The sequence below is a fragment of the Bufo gargarizans genome, unplaced genomic scaffold, assembly GCF_014858855.1.
Source record: "Bufo gargarizans isolate SCDJY-AF-19 unplaced genomic scaffold, ASM1485885v1 original_scaffold_1625_pilon, whole genome shotgun sequence".
NCBI lineage: Eukaryota > Metazoa > Chordata > Amphibia > Anura > Bufonidae > Bufo > Bufo gargarizans.
The window spans coordinates 422,469-443,128 of NW_025334443.1; the positions used below are offsets into that span (position 1 = coordinate 422,469).

The 20,660-nt window shown below is 41.3% G+C and overlaps 1 protein-coding gene across 1 annotated transcript in view; it reads right to left on the minus strand.

Moving 5' to 3' along the window:
- TMEM132E (transmembrane protein 132E) overlaps positions 1-20,660 on the minus strand; it is a 99,604-nt gene that overhangs the window by 74,697 nt on the left and 4,247 nt on the right. The window contains exons 3-4 of the mRNA XM_044274285.1: positions 14,464-15,358; positions 1,253-1,393 (exon numbers count right to left, since the gene is read on the minus strand). Coding sequence (XP_044130220.1) covers positions 1,253-1,393; positions 14,464-15,358 — 1,036 coding nt within the window. The remainder of the gene's footprint in view (positions 1-1,252; positions 1,394-14,463; positions 15,359-20,660) is intronic.

The following is a 20,660-nucleotide window of genomic DNA, read 5'->3' on the forward strand; positions in this document are numbered from 1 at the left end:
GCTTGCACAAAAATACTTAGCAGAAAATATGCCACATGTGAATGGGGGTTTGGAAACCCAGTACTCATGTATTGTACTGAATGTTGTGTAATCCACAATGAAATACTGTCATGTCTGAACATGGCCTTATACTTTTACAACCTTCTCACATGGTACCAGCAATGTTAAAAGATTTGTCCCATGAAAAATGGTCCACATTTTTCAACCATCACCTGGATCTGAAAACTTTTGTAATTGCATGCAATAAAAAATAAAAAATTGTATAGACACTGAGTTATTCAATAAAGCATATCTGCCTCCTGATTGTTCTTTTCCTCAGCTCTCTGTCCACCATGCTGAGGTGGTCCCACGTGCTTGGTTCCACCCTTGAACTATCTCCTGCCATATTTTCTGTTAGAAGTTGTGACAGCTACAGGCAGCAGAAAGGACATACCCCCTAAGAAAGACATAATCCCTGAACTGCCAGGTGGAAATAAATCTAGCAGACCAATTGGAGCAATCATTGGGGAGATTTCTGGATCCATGTGAGGTACAGGGCTGGTTCTAGTTTTGTTAGTCAGAGATTGCCATGCACTATATAATAACCCGATTAAACAGTTTACTATTAATTCAGTAGCAGTTGTTTTTTTTTCCAGAAAAAAAAAATTATTACAATGAGACATGCATGACACTGCGGTTACACACCATACCACACTAAACAACTTTTGCCCTTGAACAATAAAAAAGTTGGCCGGCAGATCTTTTTTTTAAGAGGCTCCGAGTGGCATAAAAAAAAAAAAAAAGAGTCATAAATCCACCGGTCATCTGCCGCAATGATCCGTCATATACTCGATTTCCTGGTGCCTTAACACACATAGGTAATGGCTGTTTAGGCAGGTCTCCTGAGTGGACAATCCCTGTGTATCAAGATTCCCCAAGAGCAGAGAACTGTATGGATGGGCAGAGGGATCAGTGGAGCTGAGTATGAAATATTTTGTGCTACTCTAAACCAATAAAAACCAAAAGCTGGTCAAACAGTCCCTTTAACTGCAATATTATTTGTGTAATTTTATTATGAAGTAATAATAGTCCAAGTGACCACATTCACATAACATAATCTGATCTTCAACGGAATACGTACCACACCCACAGCTCACCTAATCTTTGTATGGACTCATAGACGCACAACTTAAAAGATAAAACTTAAGACATAAAACATGGACCATTACAGAATTTCCAGATACAAATGCACTGCAGACATAGTGCTCTATACCTGTGAGGGAGCGCCTGAACCTTTGTCACATCTACTGTTGCGGTGGAATGTTTGCCACCTGTTAGAAGCTCTGAGTTGACAACCCATTGAAGATCCCGGGATCTGGTACTCTGCAAGTTAATTCCTTTCTTAGCCTTCACCCTGTAGAGAAAATGAAAAAGAACATTCATGAGGCAAGGTATTGTTCCCTCTGACAGTCTATTGATTCCTTGGCACTTCCATTCTTTGGTCTGTTAGCTCATGATCTCATTTTTATATTCACAGTACCTAAGAAAATTGGTTCTACTCCACATATGATTTACGCAGAGGACCAAAAAATCCTGAGATATTGAAGGATACTATTCTGCTTTGTTCAAAGGAGGTGCACAGTTGGCCCCATTAAAGCATCTCTCTCCCTAAGGCGGGAACAGCTGTACCTAAAAAGTGCTATAAAATAGCTCCTCATGCCTCAGGGAAGTGCTTGTGCTGAAGGTATAAAATGCCTCACTAGAGATGGACACGTTTGATGTGACAGTGTGCATCCAAGGATTTGTTCCCTGGTGTTAATGTGACTGTAACGTTGTAGACATCATTGCAGACAAAACAGGGACGGGGAGGAGTAGAGATAAAAGACAGAAGAAACGGGTGAATTGGCTTTGTGCCATGAAGCATTTGATCATGAGTGAGTCTCAGAAATGGTACCCTATTATATGTACGCTACTGAAGAACAAAGTTTTAGGAGGGGTGCCTGCTCGGCAAATGAAAATGATGGAGTCAAACAGAAGTGACTGATACTGGGTATAGCTGTGAAGAATGAAGACTATTCACAAGAGTGGTAATAAAGGGGGAAAAAAAGCTTTTATTTAAAGTAATTCACAGTATATGAAGCCTGTACTTTATGTGAGAGATACATACAATAACCTAAAACGTCCTCATTAATCCAGCAAAGATCAAATAATACATTTTCTGGCATGCTAACATGAGACGCTGCGGCAGTGAAATTAATACAACACACACTTATCCTGCATGGATGATTAATCATTCAACTCTTTCCAAATGAAAGGGCTAATTGAAAGGTACAATGTATAGCCCTTTCCTCCCTACCTCCAATCAGAGGCTGACAGGATGGGAGGTAGCTCTGCAGAATAGGGAGTATGATTATGGAGAAGCTAGAATAACAGATTAGAGAGCAGCCCCTCCCTGTGCTGTGCGCCCTGATTACACAATTAGGATCTAAAGATAGTGACAGCCGGGGGAGCAGCTGACAGCAGCTACCTGTGCTGCTAATCACTGCAGCCTCCAGAATACGAGCAGTCAGGGTGGACTGTGTCCTGCAGAGGGCTCTCTTATCATTCACTAATGTTCAGGCCTCTGCAGGCTAGGAAAAAAAGCCTCAGCTAATAAATGATCTAGTGGTGCATAGGTGTAGTCTATGTCTATGGCACGCTAGCTTTACAGACTAGATGATATTTGTTTGTGAAATCTCAGAGCAGATCAATGTATCTCGAAAGCTACAGTACTCTACCTTCAATGCAAAATAACATATCTAACACTGGTTCGACAAAGATATTTTAAAAAGCAAAGCATATGAACAGGGATGTCTAACTTGTGGCCCTCCAGTTATTGCAAAACTCCCATCATGCCTGGACATCTTACAGCTCTCAGGGCATGATGGGAGCAGGGCCGGTTCTAGGCGAAATGGGGCCCTAGGGCGGAAAACAATAAGGGCCCCCCCCATGATGCCCGCCCCCGCCACGCCCCCGCCATGACGCTTGCTTACTTTGTGGGGCACAGTGTAGCGCTATACTGTACATTGTGGGGCACAGTGTAGCGCTATACTGTACATTGGAATGAATGGATGGATGGATGATGGATTCATTAACAACAACCAAACAAGGCTACTTTCACACTTGCGGCAGGACGGATCCGGCAGGCTGGTCTCCCTGTCGGATCCGTCCTTCCGCTGTTTCGCCCCTATTGACTATAATGGGGACGGGGGCTGAGCCCCAGCGCAGCACGGCGAAAGCCGCCGGACTAAAGAGGGGGACAGAGCGGCGATATGGCAATATAGCGGAAGGACGGATCCGCCAGGGAGAGCAGCCTGCCGGATCCGTCCTGCCGCAAGTGTGAAAGTACCCTAACCAATGAATTATGAACCTATCAGACTGGAACTTGGCTGGGGGCGGCGGGCCTTCCCTGGAGCTGCTTGATTGATTTTCTTTCTTTCCTTTCTTTTCTTTCCTTTCTTTCCTTTCTTTTCTTTCTTTTCTTTCCTTTCTTTCCTTTCTTTTCTTTCCTTTCTTTTCTTTCTTTTTTTCCCTTTCCTTTCCTTTCTTTCCTTTCCTTTCCTTTCTTTCTTTTCTTTTCTTTCTTTTCTTTCCTTTCTTTTCCTTTCCTTGCCCTGCTCAGAGCACCTGTCCTTAAGTACTGCTCTGGGCGAGGGGGCGGAGCCTTGTGCCTGCCTGTGCCGTGCATGCCGCTGCTGCTCCAGCCTCCAGACAGTCTTGACTCTCTGAAAGAGACCGAATCAGCGGCAGCGGCGCAGGCACAGCAGCCACCTCCAACACTTGACTCACCCAGAGTGAGTAACTTAGTTTAATGTATTAATTACATTACTGCCGGCTGCCGCGCGGCGCCGGCGGCAGCCCGCAGAGTCCAGCAGCACTGTCACAACTGACAATAAGAATAGTAAGGCCGGGCCGGCGCTAGGGGCCCCCTAATGAGCGGGGGCCCGGGGGCAATTGCCCCCCTTGCCTCTATGGTAGCGCCGGCCCTGGATGGGAGTTGTAGTTTTGCAACAGCTGGAGGCCCATGAGTTTGACATCCGTGGTCTAGAGACTTAGGAAGGTAAGTCTAGTCATTCATTTTGAAGGCTACTCATCTTGGGATGTCTCAAAACAAGAGCAAGGATGAGGGTACGTTCACATCTGCGGCAGCAGATCCAGCAGGCTTTTCCTGCAGAGAGCAGGCTTCCGGATTGCGCCGGATCTGCCATTACCAGATTCTATAATCTTTTTTATATATAAAGCTGAGTGTATGTGTGTGTGTATGTCCGCTAAAGGAATCCTCACCGTCGCATTTACAATCACGAAATTTGGCACACAGATACATCAGGAGTACGGGAAGGTTTTAGACCAGATCTCAGCTCTCTAGGACGTACTGTTCCTGAGATAGTCCCAAAAAATGAATTAGCCAATAGAAGCTTGGTCACATGACCCTTATTAGCCAATAGAAGCTTGCAGGTCCTCCAGTCTCCACATACACAGTTTTACTCCAGGTTTCCATACCAACCCAGCCATTTATCTTCACTGCTGTAGGAGAGCTTTAAAGGAAATCTGTCACCAGGATAATCACTATTAAAGTAAAACCATGGCCTAATAGCACTTAGTAGCTTATTTCCAGATGTGCCTTTGTTCCAGCAATAGATGTTTTTATCCTCTGAAAATCCAGTTTATTTGGTATGCAAATGAGCCAGTAAGGTGCCCAGAGGGGCGTCACTCTTGCAGGAAGGAGCCCAGACACGCCCCCCTGCCACAATGTGTCCACCCTCAAAAGACTTAAAACCCCTCCCCCAGGTCCATATAAGCCACGCCCCTGATGCGGTTAGGTAACGCTTCCTTTCACTCCTGAGCCGACGGGGATTGAAAAAATGAAGGTAAAAATCAACTTCTGTCAGCTGCAGGGGTGGGAGGGAGGGTGTCTCTCTCCCTGCAGCTCACACTCAGACAGCACAGTGCTGCTTTCTTAGAGTGAGTTGTTCAAAAGGACACAACCCTGATCCAGTTAGGCCACGCCCCCTCCCACTCCTCAGCTAACTGGGATTGAAAAAATGAAGGTAAAAATCTACTTCTAGGCCTCGCTAAGCCACGCCCGATTCGGTTAGACCACGCCCCCTCCACTCCTCAGCCAATAGGGATTGAAAAAATGAAGGTAAAAATCAACTGCTGTCCGCTGCAGGGGTGGGAGGGATGGTGACTTTCTCCCTGCAGCTCACACTCAGACAGTATAGTGCTGCTGTCTTAGAGTGAGCTGTTCAAAAGGACACGCCCCTAATTCAGTAAAGGCCATTGTTAAGGGGCGGGCCCCTGTGGAGGTCACTGTCAAGGGGGTGGTATGCTGTGAAAGTCACTGTTAAAGGGGAAGGCTGCTGTAAAGGTCAAAGTTAAGGGGGTGGGCTGCTGTGGAGGTCCAATTTTAAGGGACGGGGCACTCTGGGGGGTCAGTGTTAAGGGGCTGTGGAGGTCACTGTTTTGGGGACGGGGTGCTGTAGATTTCACCTATAGTGGATAGTGTTGATACCTTTTAACGACACACAATGAAATAGATTAAATATACCCCAGCAAAGCCAGGTCCTTCAGCTAGTTATATAGTATAATAATGGGGCAGGTGGTGATCCAGCCTTTTTCAATGCAATGGTTTTTGTCCAGTTGACAGCCGGCATTTGTGCCAGATTAGGCATGCCACAGATGCAAGCATACCCTAAGGAAGGTCAAATCTAAATACAGAATTGGCTCTATAGTGGATAAGTATTATGGGAAGATGGGAGTGGTTGTCGTGAGGATGGTGGTAGTACTCACAGATCATGGTGGCAATTTCCACTCTGGCACACCGTAGCGCTGTGCAGTGACTGGGGTGCGTTCCTTCTTACCTCGGGGCACTCCTTGGAGTTGGGGCTCCTGCATGGTGTTAGGTGGGGTGCCATTGAAGTTAGGAGTTTGTTTGGTAGGGTGAAAGGTAGCGTTATAGATGCAGGGCTGGGAGATGATGGAGTCAGTAATAAGGCCAGTTGATTGTCATCTATTACAATTTCTTTACTCAGTTGATGGTAGGAGCATTAGTGGTACATATAGCAGAAAAAGGCATAGTTCGAAAGTATAGTGAAATATTCTCCCAAAAGGAGCATATGGACAGCAACAATGATGGTGGTTATAGTACTCCTCTCTAAATACACTCTGCAGTCTCTCAGCAGAACCACAGACTTGCAATAAGGTTCTTATTAACTCCTTCTGCAGTTTTTCTCTGAACTTGAGCCCAGTTGTGCGGGAGGTCTCTCACACATGTCTTTCCTCCAAGCTGCTTCAGACTAGACTCTCTCTCAACAACTAGGGGGCGGACCTGGTCTATCAACCAGACAATCTAATACAGTTTGATAATTTGTTAATATGTTGTATATTCGGTGCTATTAAGTGCATACAAAACAAATCACAACATTTAACTCAAGAAACCTTGCACTAACTCTGTTAATGGTAACCAACCCCTTGCAGTAGTCCTTCTGAGGTACTGCACATGGTTACTTAGACACTTGCTGAGATCCTGATGCATATAAAAAGGTTATCCAGAATTAGAAGAACATGGTTGCCTTCTTCCAAAAACAGCACCACATCCATCCACGGGTTATTTCTATTATTGTACCTAGTATTAAGTTTAATGGAGCCAAGCTGTAATACTAGATACATCTCTGGTGTGGCCAGAGGTCGCATTAACGCCTGTACAAGCATCACAGACACCTGTTCAGGCCATTTTGCATGATCGGTCTTCTTTGTTAATGGCCGTGCATCTGGGACCAGATTCAATAAAAATGAAGCCCATACAATGCAAGGTTTATGTAGAAATCTTGAAGTTTACTGAAGACAAAATTGTGGTCTAGACCAAAGACACATCCAAATCTGTGGTTACCAGAAGAGATGAGCGAAGTTATGGAAAATTCGCTTCAATGCTTTGAGGAATTTCACAATTTTTTTTGCCTTGTGATGAATTATTTTGTCACAAAGCGCATATCTTTGTACGTAGCGGATGCAATGACAGGGAATGGTGATGGAGCTGTCCCTTGTGATAGAATCCCTCAGTTGCCACGTTCATCGCTGATCGCTGCATCTGAGATTAACATTGAGGGCTTTCAGGGGTTAATCTGGTAAAGAAAAAAAAAAGAAAAAATACTCACCTTATCCATTTGATTGCATAGAGGCCACCGCGACTATCTTGATTGAAGACACTGTGCTAAATTTTGTTGGATACAGACGTGATCACGTCATCTAGCTGGCCAGCGGTGGTGATGTCATATGTCACTGCGCAAGAGATTTTCAATGAAATTGGCCGCCGCGGCCTCTTCACATGCAAATGGATGAGGTGACTATATATTTTTTTGGTTTTCTCCTCCATTTCAGTGATTTACCACGATGTGTGAGGAAATTCGGCTTCACAGCAAATCTAATTTTTCCTGGAATTCGGATTGAAGTCTGCTTTGGATACTTTTATTTCCCAATAGTTCCCAATGCCATTCCAGTCAGATTGTCTTTAGTTATTAATACTAGTCACACTACACTTTACTATGGTCAAGGCAGAAGAAAAGCCCCTAAGGATCTCCGTGGCAGACTTATTATGGCTCTATCCAAAACAGAGGCAAAATATGGCCATGTACATATGAGTGTCTTATGGGATGCATAGGCAGTACTTACACATATGTTTAACTGCTTGCATCCTAACTTTTTATAATGAACTGGATACTTTCAGTCTCGAAAACTATGGACTGGTATGGATCACCAAAAACAAATTTTTGTCAAAATATGAAGGATTAAATTGTCTGGTCAATTACATTCAATTAATTGTAGTTGGTACTCATGCTAAAGGCTCTATGTGCCGCCCCACTTTGGTCTGTTAAGACATCCATATGGAATCCAACAAAAATAACCCTCATAGGCCTCCATAAGAAATTTTCAGAAGCACAGTTGAGACCCATGCGGCTTTTTGGGTGACCTTAGATGCATAAGGTTGTACGGTCCACCGCTTAGCCAAAACATTTTTCTGATATTATATAAAAAACATGTTTAAACATTATCTAAAATAACATTGTAATTCTACTAAGGAATGCTACCGCTTAGCTGTAAAAGTTTGTGACTTTCCCATTCAATACAATACACACCAGTCAACCAAGACTAAATTAATTGTTCTTGCCGTGACACAGCTCATGGACAGGATGGCAGGTCATCTCCGTTAAACCAATTTCAGAGTGCTGTATTTTGGTATTCAAATGTCTTCTACCTAATGAGCATTTCTGATGATTCATGCAGCATCTGACAACTTACAAGTCACTTTTTAGCTTGATCTTTTCAGGCACAAAATGGCTCATTACACAAACAGACATTTTCTAAAAAGGTACTAATATTCAGCATGTTAAAGGAGATCAGAGTAGTGATGAGTAGTCTGCCTCTGAGCTCTGTGGCTTCATGCCTTCAGTCACTTGTCCCCAGGGACAGTCTGCACGCAGGCGCAGGTAGCACTCTGATCACGGGCAGTGAACACGTTGGGCCTAATAAAAGGATACACTGCGCAGCATATGGTTTGTCTCGGTTATGCTAATAACCTGAGCAATTACTGCAGAACAAATGGTACAATTGTAAATGTGTCTCCTTGGGGACTCATTCCTCTCTCTCGCTCTCTAATAGTTTTGTCCCTTTCACTCTACTTTTTCTTTGCAACAGTTTGCCAGAAGAATTTTCTTTGCTTGGAAAGCATCAGTGATTTTGATTAGACAGCCGTCTGTGTAATTATGCAGTTTGTGATCCTACATTTGTTTGTACGGTACATGAAATGACTAAAGGCTCCCATGCACATTAGCGCATACATAGTATATACACATAGGCTGTCAGACAACATTCTAATATGTATGGGGAGCTCCTTACCCAACCGCCACAGATAATTGTGGGGTGGGGGAGAGAATAGGATGGGGAGACTTGAACTTAAACACCCAACGCTTTTGTTATCTTGGGAGATAAGCCACCACCAGAAGTGTCTGGCAGCACCCATCTCCTCTCAGCATTTGCAACACACGCGGCCAAGCTAAGCATGCATGTGTATGGGGAGTCAGAAGAGATACTGTAGCTATTGAAGGTCTACGGGCACCTTAAAAAATGGTCACTACCTTTTTACACAACTTTGCATAAATGAATATTTCAGGCAAATATATAAAACTTTGCAATATAACATATCACAATCGCTCTTTTTCCGCTTATCAGCTCTTTACTCCCGCCTCCTAAACTAACATTCTCAGAAGTTGTGAGAGGACTGTCAGTTCATTAAAGGCTCTAATTACATACTGCTCATGGAAGTAAATGGATATGGGACTGAGCTGACGTTCTGTCTTCAGACAGAGTATGTTCGTTTGGTGGTGGATGGGGAGGAAAAGAGCTAAGTGCAGCCATATTTCTTTGATCAGATATAGTACAATGTTTCTTATGTTTGCCTAAACTATTAATGTATACAAAGTTCAATAGACTAGTGACCAGTTAAAGGGGTTGTCTAACTTCACAGAATTTTTTTAAATACCCGCCCTTCCCAAGTCAGCAGGTCCTGACGAGGGAAGCACAGTTACCTGCTCCTGATTCTTGGGGACATCTCCTTGGGTCCACTGCTATCTTTATTGTGCTTTGGTCCCCACATGTAAACTTCTTGCCTGGATGGGGACATGTGCAGTGTTGCAGCAAATGACTCACCTATCACCGGCAGTTCTGTGAGAAGATCTGGCAGACGTTCTTCTCTACCTCTTGCATAACGTTCTTTGTTTTGGTTTCACTTTGTTATCTCCTTTCCTTCTCCCAGGTGTCATCTATTTAGACTGCCTCTTTTTATATTCTCTCCCATACTGCCTCACTTTGCGGTTTTATACTACATCCTGGATGATGTGTTCACTGCTGGAGGCTGCTGCTGTTTCCTCAGATAAGTCTTTTTCCTTTATTTGTGTTTCCTTGCTGGCTTGATTCTAGGTGACCCTGACTCCGTCCGTATTAAGTGCAGGTGGTCGTGTCCCCTCACTATTATAGGGTTTTCAGGTGTCACACAGTCTTAGGTACATGGGCATGCAATAGTCTACCATAGAGACCCTTGCATGGGCATAGCAGTCAGGGAGAGCTCTAGGGGTTTTATAGGGCTTACCCATATGCTCCTTAGTTTGGGATCAAGCCAGTCGGATGATTATTTATAAGTTCCAGCTTTCTGCAACATCATCCGTGAAATCACAACAGTGGTGACGTGCTCCTAAAACAGAACGCCACTTGCTGCTTGGGGACACGTAATCTCTGTGGCCATTTTTTTTTTTTTGAGCCATTACTTTTTGTAAGCAATGATCGGCCATGATAAAAAGTTTTATTTTAATTTTATTGGCTTCCTGTGCCATGTAGAATCTGGTCATCGTTGTGTGTATGTGTGTGTGGCCCTGGCTAAACGTACAGTCAGATAATCAACTGGTCGCCTATCTGTTGGACACTTCATATCTTATGACTATTGCTGTCCATACACAAAAGATCTTTCTTAGCCAGCCCCCCACAAACATCCAAACTCAGATGGGCCAAGGCTCATTTCATAGGAAGAAAGTGATAAGCGTTTTGAACTTCTTATTTTCAAACCAAGAGAATGTAAATTGGGCATGTTTGGAAGGTGTATTAACTAACATCTTTCACAGAGAGCACAATTTTCGGCATTTTCTGTAACTGGCAGGAGCTTCAATATTCTCTAATGTCAAATGTATCAACCACCAATAAGAGGTACAAATTCCTGCAGAAAATAATACATACAAATAATGTGTTTGTAGGTTGCTGGCAGAGTAATACAGTAATGTCATGGAATATATGAAAATGTCACAGCACCTACAGTATACATGCACTCACTTCAAACTGTATATAATAGGTTTTCCAGGGTTTAATAGCTCAGTAGATGCTAATGGTAGGTTCCTCAGAGGCAGTGACTCTGTTGGTGTCCTGCTTAGCCTGTGAGGTTCTCTCTCCCCTCAGCTCTGAGCTGCTCAGCAGACAGCTTAATGGCACACACATCTTAGCTTATTGCTTTAAGTAACTCCCAGAATAGACATGAGAACGATGGGCTTAATTGGTCATCACTTCCACATGTCCTCCACTATAATTGTTTTGTCAGGAGGAAAGTTAATCTTGACTCCATCACCTATTTGTGCCCTGGCAGTACAAGAATAATTCTCTTAAAGCCAGAATGGAATAAGAAAAGAGACAAAGGCATATTGTTTATCTCCCACTGGAAATATTTCACTACGAGGCAGTCATCTCCATTGAAATGTAAAATATAAAACTTTATTTTCTTTATCTACCTCGTGTTAAAGAGTTATCAACACTTTTCAAGCAAGTATTATTACCAGCCGCCTAAGATAAAATCTAGTCATGTACATTCAGATGCAATAATCTGCTGTGTGATAAATGATCTAAACTAGACCCAAACATAACGCATAACCCCTCTCAAACCCCTTGCTCTATACCATCTTGCTGCTTACTGTCTGTATTACAGATGGTTCACTGTGCTTTCAGAATAACCACGGCCTAACACAAATTGTGCTTGTTACATGTATATACATGACAAATGGTCCACGGGCAACTAATGCCTAATTTCTAAACGCAAAATGTTTAAAAGAACCCCCCAAATTTAACAACTTATATTCTATAAATGGTCTTGTCTGATCTATACTGCTCTACTTACATGGTCAAGAGGAACATTTTGAGCTGCCTCTGGGTCCAGTCAATTATGGGGTACTCTCCAAATATATTTAAGTTAAAAACAGACGGTTTACTGAAAAAATAAAAACCTTATTGGTCTTTATAGAAATGTTGACTACAATTCTGTTGAGCCATTTTTTAAGGCCTTTGTCAACTTTGTTAGTGATAACCCAAATGGACATCAATGCATTTCTAGCATAGGTTGGCAGATGCATGATAGTGATGAGCGGCAGGTGCCATATTCGATTTCGACGAAATTCGCGATTCATTATTCTTGTTATCGCGATTAATATGCGATTTAAATAATCGAATTTCGATTTTAACTTAAAGGCTACTCTCCTATTGAAATCGCAATTCGATTTTTTCAAGTTATAATAATCGAATTTCGATTTTAACTTAGCACTGCTATATGCCATATTAGGCTAACTAATATGGCATATAGCAGTGCTAAGTTAAAATCGAAATTCGATTATTATAACTTGAAAAAATCGAATTGCGATTTCAACGTAATTCTCAAATCCCACAGTACATTCTAGTATATGGAGTCGTTCCCATGGTGATGGGGACGCTCCATAAGCATGGAATATGGCTTCAATGGCTTGGTAGAATTAGCGAATTGACGAATATATTCGTTATATTCCACAAAACGAATATAACGAATGTATTCGTCATATTCCACAAAACGAATATAACGAATGTATTCGTCATATATCACAAAACGAAGATAACGAAGTATTCTGCATCTTCATTTTAGCTACCTATTCATAAACTTCGCTAATTCTAGCAATGATATAGGAAAGTTGACTATAGAGACAGCTAAGTATAATTCGCTATGCGATTATATGACTGCTTTTTTTTATAAATAGTATAATTATAATAATTATCAGGTATTATAATTATTCTATTTATTTAAAAAAAAGCAGTAATATAATCGCATAGCGAATTAAACGTAGCTGTCCAGTCAGTGCCCGTTGCCGCTTCTACCGACTTCCATGCTCATGGAGCGTCCCCATCACCATGGGAACATCTCCATATACTAGAATGTACTGTCGGATTTGAGAATTACGTTGAAATCGCAATTCGATTTTTTCAAGTTATAATAATCGAATTTCGATTTTAACTTAGCACTGCTATATGCCATATTAGTTAGCCTAATATGGCATATAGCAGTGCTAAGTTAAAATCGAAATTCGATTATTATAACTTGACATAATCGAATTGCGATTCCAACTTGGACCTGGTTTACTATATGGTTGGCTTCAATGGCTTGGTAGAATTAGCGAATTGACGAATATATTCGTTATATTCCACAAAACGAATATAACGAATGTATTCGTCATATTCCACAAAACGAAGATAACAAAGTATTCGTCATATTCCACAAAACGAAGATAACGAAGTATTCTGCATCTTCGTTTTAGCTACCTATTCATCAATTTCGCTAATTCTAGCAATGATATAGGAAAGTTGACTATAGAGACAGCTAAGTTTAATTCGCTATGCGATTATATTACTGCTTTTTTTTTTAATAAATAGAATAATTATAATACCTGATAATTATTATAATTATACTATTTATAAAAAAAAGCAGTCATATAATCGCATAGCGAATTATACTTAGCTGTCTCTATAGTCAACTTTCCTATATCATTGCTAGAATTAGCGAAATTGATAAATAGGTAGCTAAAATGAAGATGCAGAATACTTCGTTATCTTCGCTTTGTGGAATATGACGAATACATTCGTTATATTCATTTTGTGGAATATGACGAATACATTCGTTATATTCGTTTTGTGGAATATAACGAATATATTCGTCAATTCGCTAATTCTACCAAGCCATTGAAGCCATATTCCATGCTTATGGAGAGTCCCCATCACCATGGGAACGACTCCATATACTAGAATGTACTGTCGGATTTGAGAATTACGTTGAAATCGCAATTCGATTTTTTCAAGTTATAATAATCGAATTTCGATTTTAACTTAGCACTGCTATATGCCATATTAGTTAGCCTAATATGGCATATAGCAGTGCTAAGTTAAAATCGAAATTCGATTATTATAACTTGAAAAAATCGAATTGCGATTTCAACGTAATTCTCAAATCCGACAGTACATTCTAGTATATGGAGATGTTCCCATGGTGATGGGGACACTCCATGAGCACGGAAGTCGGCAGAAGCGGCAACGGGCACTGACTGGAGCAGCCAGGTAGCCAGGAATCCAAAGGACAGGTAAGAACAACTTTAGGGAAGTGGGAAAGAAAAAAATATAACAATAAAAAAAAACAAAAAAAAACGAATATTCGAAATATCGAATTTATATCACTATATTCGAAATATTCGCGAATTAGCGAAGTGCCGATATTCGCGAAAAAAAAATCGATATTCGAATATTCGCGCTCAACACTAATGCATGAAAGGAATATTATGGTTAATATTATGACATGGGCACAGTATCCGATACTAAATAAAATGGACAGTAGCACCATTTATGTAACTATGCCTGATGCTATTATACCCTTGGTACACTATTATAATGGCTCTACTATATGTTTGCAACAACTCAGTGCTATTATTTAGGTGCTTAATAGCGGTGTTATTTATTATACTGTATGGCAGTAATATATGGGAACATAATATAGTGTAAGAAATAATAAGATATTTTCTGTTATATGGCTCAGGATATAATGTAGTTAATTGTTTTGTGACATCATATTACCTTACTGTGAAGTGTTCTACAGTTGAATTTGGTTGAAGGTAAAGCAAGATGCTAAGGATCTCTCCAGGACGTAGCGGCTGATCTGGAAGCCTGATAAATATATTTGTATCCAAATGTTGTTCTTGAATCTGATCAACCTGCACAGGTTGGTATAGGCTAACACTACCAATCCTTAAAAGTGGATGTTGAGTTGGGCCTTCTCCACCTCTCCGTGTACTTAAATCACTTTGGCAGCTTCCGGTGGAGTCTGGTGTATGTAAAGTGTAGAAAAGTTCTATTTGTTGGCTTTCCCCATTAAGGTCTGCTGCTCCTTCGGGGGTTGATTTCCGTCTCCCCATAGGTGCCGCTGTCCACCCAAACCAAATTTGAGGCAGTTCTGCTTGAGCAAGACATGTGGCAAGAGTTCCCCGTAGGCGACAAGAAGTTTTGCGTTCTCTCATCTCCTGAAAAACATGAAGCCGTACACAAGGCAGACGTTCTGTGACACCAAAATCATCCCAGTCACGGCCAGCTACATAAAAGAGCACCTGTACAAATGGTTGGGTGGCAGGAACCTTTGTACGAATAATGTAAGCTCTTATTTTCCAGTTTACAGTTAGTCGATCAGGAACTTCTAGTATACTCGAAGGCTGAAGTAGCTCCTTTGGCAAAACCTGTCCAGAAGCAAAAGGTCCCAATGTGACATTCAATACTGGTAATTCCTTTGTTTGAAAAACCACAAAGGGCTCTGACCGTTGCAGTAGAGGCATACTTGAATTCCATGTGGGAAGTGGCCCTTCTTCTCGTAAAAAGAAGGCAAGGCGGGTATTAGACAGGCGATAAATCACTGGTAGTATGGCAGATGGAGGTGGTGGAAGGGCTGTTGGATGAATTGTAGGGATGACTTTACAAGAGGCTGAAAGAGAAAAGTTTACTGTTAGAAATAGCATAAAAGTAGATATAAAAAAAATCATTGCATGGCATGGAACAGAATTTCTGCAAATATACTAAGTGATAAAATACATGACTTTACACTTACTGAGAACTAAACACAAGATAATGTTAAAACTGGCTGCAAAGTGATGATTTGCCGGTATACTCTGCAGTCAAGTACAGGTATGGCTTGAAGTCTGAGTTCTTAAGATAGATAGATAGTTGTGGTTGTAAAATCTACTGTAAGAATTTAAACATGCCTTCTATAAACATATATCTATACTAAAGAAAAAAAAAGAAACAATATTGTATCAGACTAGATGGATCATGTGTTTTTTGCAGTCACTCTTCTATGATAGATAATACAGATAGACGGACATAGGTAGATAAATAGGAGACAGATGTATAGATATGAGATAGATAGATAGATAATGATAGAAAAATCATGTGGCGTTTTTCTGCTGTAACTCTACTATATTTCTATGATAGAGAGTACAGATAGATAGTACAGAAAGATAGATACATAATAGAGAGATAGATATGACAGAGAGATAGACTAAAGAGGTAGACTAAATGGATCTTGTGACGTTTTCCGCCTATCTTTCTATGATAGATAAAAAGGAATGGAAAAATAAGGCAAGCTGAGAAAATCACTGAAGCATCTTTTCAAACAGCTAGAACTGTTCCGAGATGGGATCACTTGGCACTCATTGCTCTGATGGGTTCTTTAACAGTTAGATCCTGAAGTCTAGCATGAGAATATTGTTACAGCACGCAGAGCGGCAGAGGGGGGAGCCATGTGTCATCGTGTCTAATGGGGGTTAGGGAAGAATATTTTGCTACTTAGTATTCACACCCAGACTCTTAGCTAAATGCAGACTCACTACGCATCCAGAACTTGGCCACAGCTCATCAGGGAGATGTGTTTGCCAGACGTATGGAGGACAGAGTTAATTCCTTAGCCCACTTTGAAAGCAAGTAGACCAAACTCAAATGTACGTTTAGCCATTGATGAAATCTTCACACAGCTATTGTAATACTATGAGATGAAACCATATCTCAATCACCATGGTTCAACCTATATAATATCAGAGACAGATGCTCCTGTCACCAGTGAAGTCCCTTTTAAATGCAAAGCATACCAACTGCCTGATGGAACCATAAAATACGAATGGGGGTGTGGGGATGGGAAGGGGGATTTATTCGAAGTGGAATATTTCAAGTCAGTTTTACTTGAGGCTACTGTAATCTGCACCACATTTTTCAGAGTCTCACATTGGGCCCCCATACCCCATCCAGTTTCAAAGTATCCGTACATCAATCACTCCTAGGCAACTCAAAGCACACAGCCCCAGATTTTTGGCAAATTTACATTTTTTGGGAAGACATTTTTATTTAAAAAAATTAAATAAATAAAAAAAGGCACCCTCCAACCCACTTTTTCCGACTTATCCGACTGCGGGAAAAAGTGGAATAGGTGCTTCCTAAAATATGGCCTACATACATTGATACATCTTCTGATTCCCACCTATTTCAAAGCTGGCTGTCTGCTGCAACCACTAGGGCGAGCTCAGTGCATAGAAATGTATACAATTATCATTTAGTAAAACGGAAGCTGAAATTATCTCTGCGCTAAGCTCCCCTGCAGGAAGAGAAGGAGTTTAGTAGTCTGCCTACACTGAAGGTATGCTAATACATTTGGCACATCTTTAAACATAATAGGGGAGATTTATCAAAACTGGTGTAAAGGAAAACTGACTCAGCAGCCCAAAGCAACCAATCAGATTCCATATTTTATTTTTCAGGAAAAAAAGAAGGTGGAATATGATTGGTTGCCATGGGCAACTAAGCCAGTTTCTCTTTACACAAGTTTAGATAAATCTACCCCAATAAGTTTGTCTACAGATGTTACTCCAGATATGGTAGGCCACTGCTCTTCTGAGTAAGACCGCAATGTGCCAAAATTATGTAGAGGCGCCAGCCTCTACATAACTTCGACATATCCACCATCTTTCTAAATCAGCTCCCTTGCTGGTGTAGATTTAGACCATTTTCTACGCCTAAAACATTGAAAATTATAAATGAGAAAGGCCCGCTGGCCCACCCCCTTCCCCTCCCATGCCATGTCTCCTTTTTTAGATCTGTGTGAGCGGGGAAAAGTCCAGGAATTCGGTGCAAAATACCGAATTATACACAAAAGTGGCATATATCTGTTAGTAAATGACCCCCTAAATGTTCAGGTTTTAAGTGGAGTTAAGGGGGTTTACCAGGATTCTTACACTGATGTACATCAATATCAGATTGGTAGAGGAAGAACACCCTACATCCTTGCTGATCAGGAGTTTGGGAGTAGCTCAGGTGCTGGAAGTACACAGCAACATTCATTAGTGGACAGAGCTGGTTACTGCAGCTGTGCTCTCACTAAGGCCTCATTCAGATGGCAGTAGTGTTTTGCGGATCTGCAAAACACGGATACTAGCTGTGTGCGTTACGCAATTTGCGGACCACAAATGGCCACAACCATAATAGAAAATGCCTATTCTTGTCTGCTCTATCCTTTCGGCAGAGCCCAACTACATCTTTTGCGGCCCCATTGAAAATAATGAGTTGCACCCGTTCCGCAAAAGTAAAGGTCGTCTGAAATTGAATGGTAGAAGCACTGCAGTAACCGGCAATGTCCGTTACACAGTGGTTGGAGTTGTGTAGTTCTGTGGCCAATTTCCAGTGCTGGAGCTACACCCAAACATCAGCAAGGATGTGGGGTATAAGACCCCTGCTGATCCGATATTGATGACCTATCCTTTAGACTGTCTATCAATATAAAAATCCTGGAGAACTCCTTTACATCTCATGCACGTGGCTATTCTTTGTGCTTGGAGCCATGTGGCAGCGTACAGACAGAACTACATCCATGTGGTGTCTTTATTAGGTACTGTATTCCTCTTAAGAAACATTTATAAGAAAAATAAAAGCTCTGTGGTGCATGAAGGTAAAATAGTTCCCCTTAGAATTTAGTTGGCCAATTTTCAGTTGATTTTTCAGAAAATATCTATTGTATATAGTTCAGTGAAAATACATTACTGGGAAAGCACAGAACACTTAGACGATGACCTCTGTTTTATCTTTTCATCTGCATATCCAATATTTTTTTTAGGCTTCTCTTCTGGTATCCAAGATGGCTGTAACGCTTCTAAGACTACTTGATGCACACTGTGCATTTGGTAGTCCAAGACACATACTATTTGTCCAGCCATACTCTTAGATTGGCCAACACTGCTCATGTGGGCAGTGCTAGCCAATCCGAGGGCAGCAGGAAGTTTCTTGGCCTACCAAATGTACATTGTGCATCATGTAGTCTGAGAAGTGGTGCCACCATCTTGGACAGCAGAAGAAGAGCCCAGGAACTGGTGGATCTGAAGCTGAAAAGATGAAAAGGAGGGCACCATGTCAGTGTTCTGTTCATTTGCAAATATTTTTTTTTTCTTGAAACAGAGGGTCAGTTTAAAAGGACACTCCCATCTGAATTTTTTGAATTATTGGCTGTTTGGGCTGCAAACTACTACTGGGATAGCATAAGGGAGGTGTGGTGCTCTAATTGAGCCACCAGTGTTCACTTCTCTCTGGTCTGACTGATGGTCTGACATACAGTGTTACGTAAGGCTCTGCCAATAGTCCAGACAAAGAAAAGGTTAAAGACTCTGGACAGGAAATAGAATACATCAAATCACAAATAAAAAAAAAAGAAAATTGAAAACCATTGACCCATTTTTTAGAAAAATAAATTGCATAGAATATTCACATGTCAGTTAATATGTGATTTAAAAAAAATTAAGGTGCACATTTATTAAGACCGGCGTTTTTAAGTCCCTGCACTGGCCTTATTAAGAAGTTATGTAGAGGCGCAAGCTTCTACATAACTTCGGCAGATCCACCAACGCTTCTAAATGTAAGAAGCTTCCTAGCTGTCTTACATTTAGACCATTTTCTACACCAAAAACAGATGTAGAAAACGGTAAATGAGATGGGCCTGCCGGCCTGTCCCTTTCCCCACCCAAGCCAGGTACAATTTTGTTCACCTGGTGCGAGCGAGGAAAAGTCACAGACTGCAACCTTTTCACTGCACTCTAAGCCAGAAATATGCTTAATATAGGCGCATTTCTGTCTGATAAATACCGTAATTGACATACTGTAGCTACTTTTCTTTACCCATACAAACATGTAGTTCACTTCCTGTATCTAAATACTATGGCCAAGGTAGAGTGGCTTGGGTGCCCTATCCCCCCTCAGGTGCAGTCATGTCCAGATTACACCCCTGCTTTAAAATACATTTTGCAACACTCATTAAAAATGGATTTAGATTGAGACAATTCTAAAAAAGAGACTGCATTTGTAGGGTTTAAATGAACCTATTGTTATACTAACAAGTATTATTATATGTTTTATACTACATTATATACAGGTACGATAGTATACTATACTATTATATGTTTTGTACAGAACAGGAGCAAATGACATTCCTTCTGTATTAAACATGATTAAACTTCAGGAATGTACAGCAAAATGTGGGTAATTGCAGGAAAATAATGTTACTCATCCCGATGAGGTGATAGATTTTCAATCTCTTTGACTTTTACATAACCTGGAGCAAAATAATCTCTATGGAACAATATCATTGCAGGCCTCTCAACCAGTAATGTGTTTACCTCTCGTAGCTTGAAATATCGCCACTGGTGCAGCAGTGACATCCAGGAGAAAGCTGGCAGCCAGGTGCTAATGACCTGGGAAAGTGAAGAGTTTGTTCCTGTAGTGACAGGGTGAAGAAGCTTGAAGGGTGCCAGAGGCAAGTTGGTTTGTATACAGGTGCCAGCAGGATGTTTATTGCTGTGGCAGTAACAACGCCTACTCTTCTCTACATCCACTATGATGTCTTCCAATTTGATTACATGGCAAGCACATTGTAATTGCTGGCACATCTCAAAAGGCTTAACAGGGAATGAAGCAGCAAGAACATTCCCCCAACAATTGTGCTGGCCAGAGGTTTGCTATGAACTTTTGTAGACAAGAATATGAGAGGTCGGAAAGACAAATAATGATAGAACGCAAGCCAAGGTTGAAAGAACCGGATTAAAGGGAGGAGAAATTAGACAACTTTACGACATGAGATGAAAATACGACCATGAAGCAACGAACAAGAAAGGAGCAGAGCTGCTATAGCAGATAAAACATGGAAACGTGACTTGTGTCTGCAATTAACAGGCGGAGGTAAAATCCTAACAGCGCGTCTA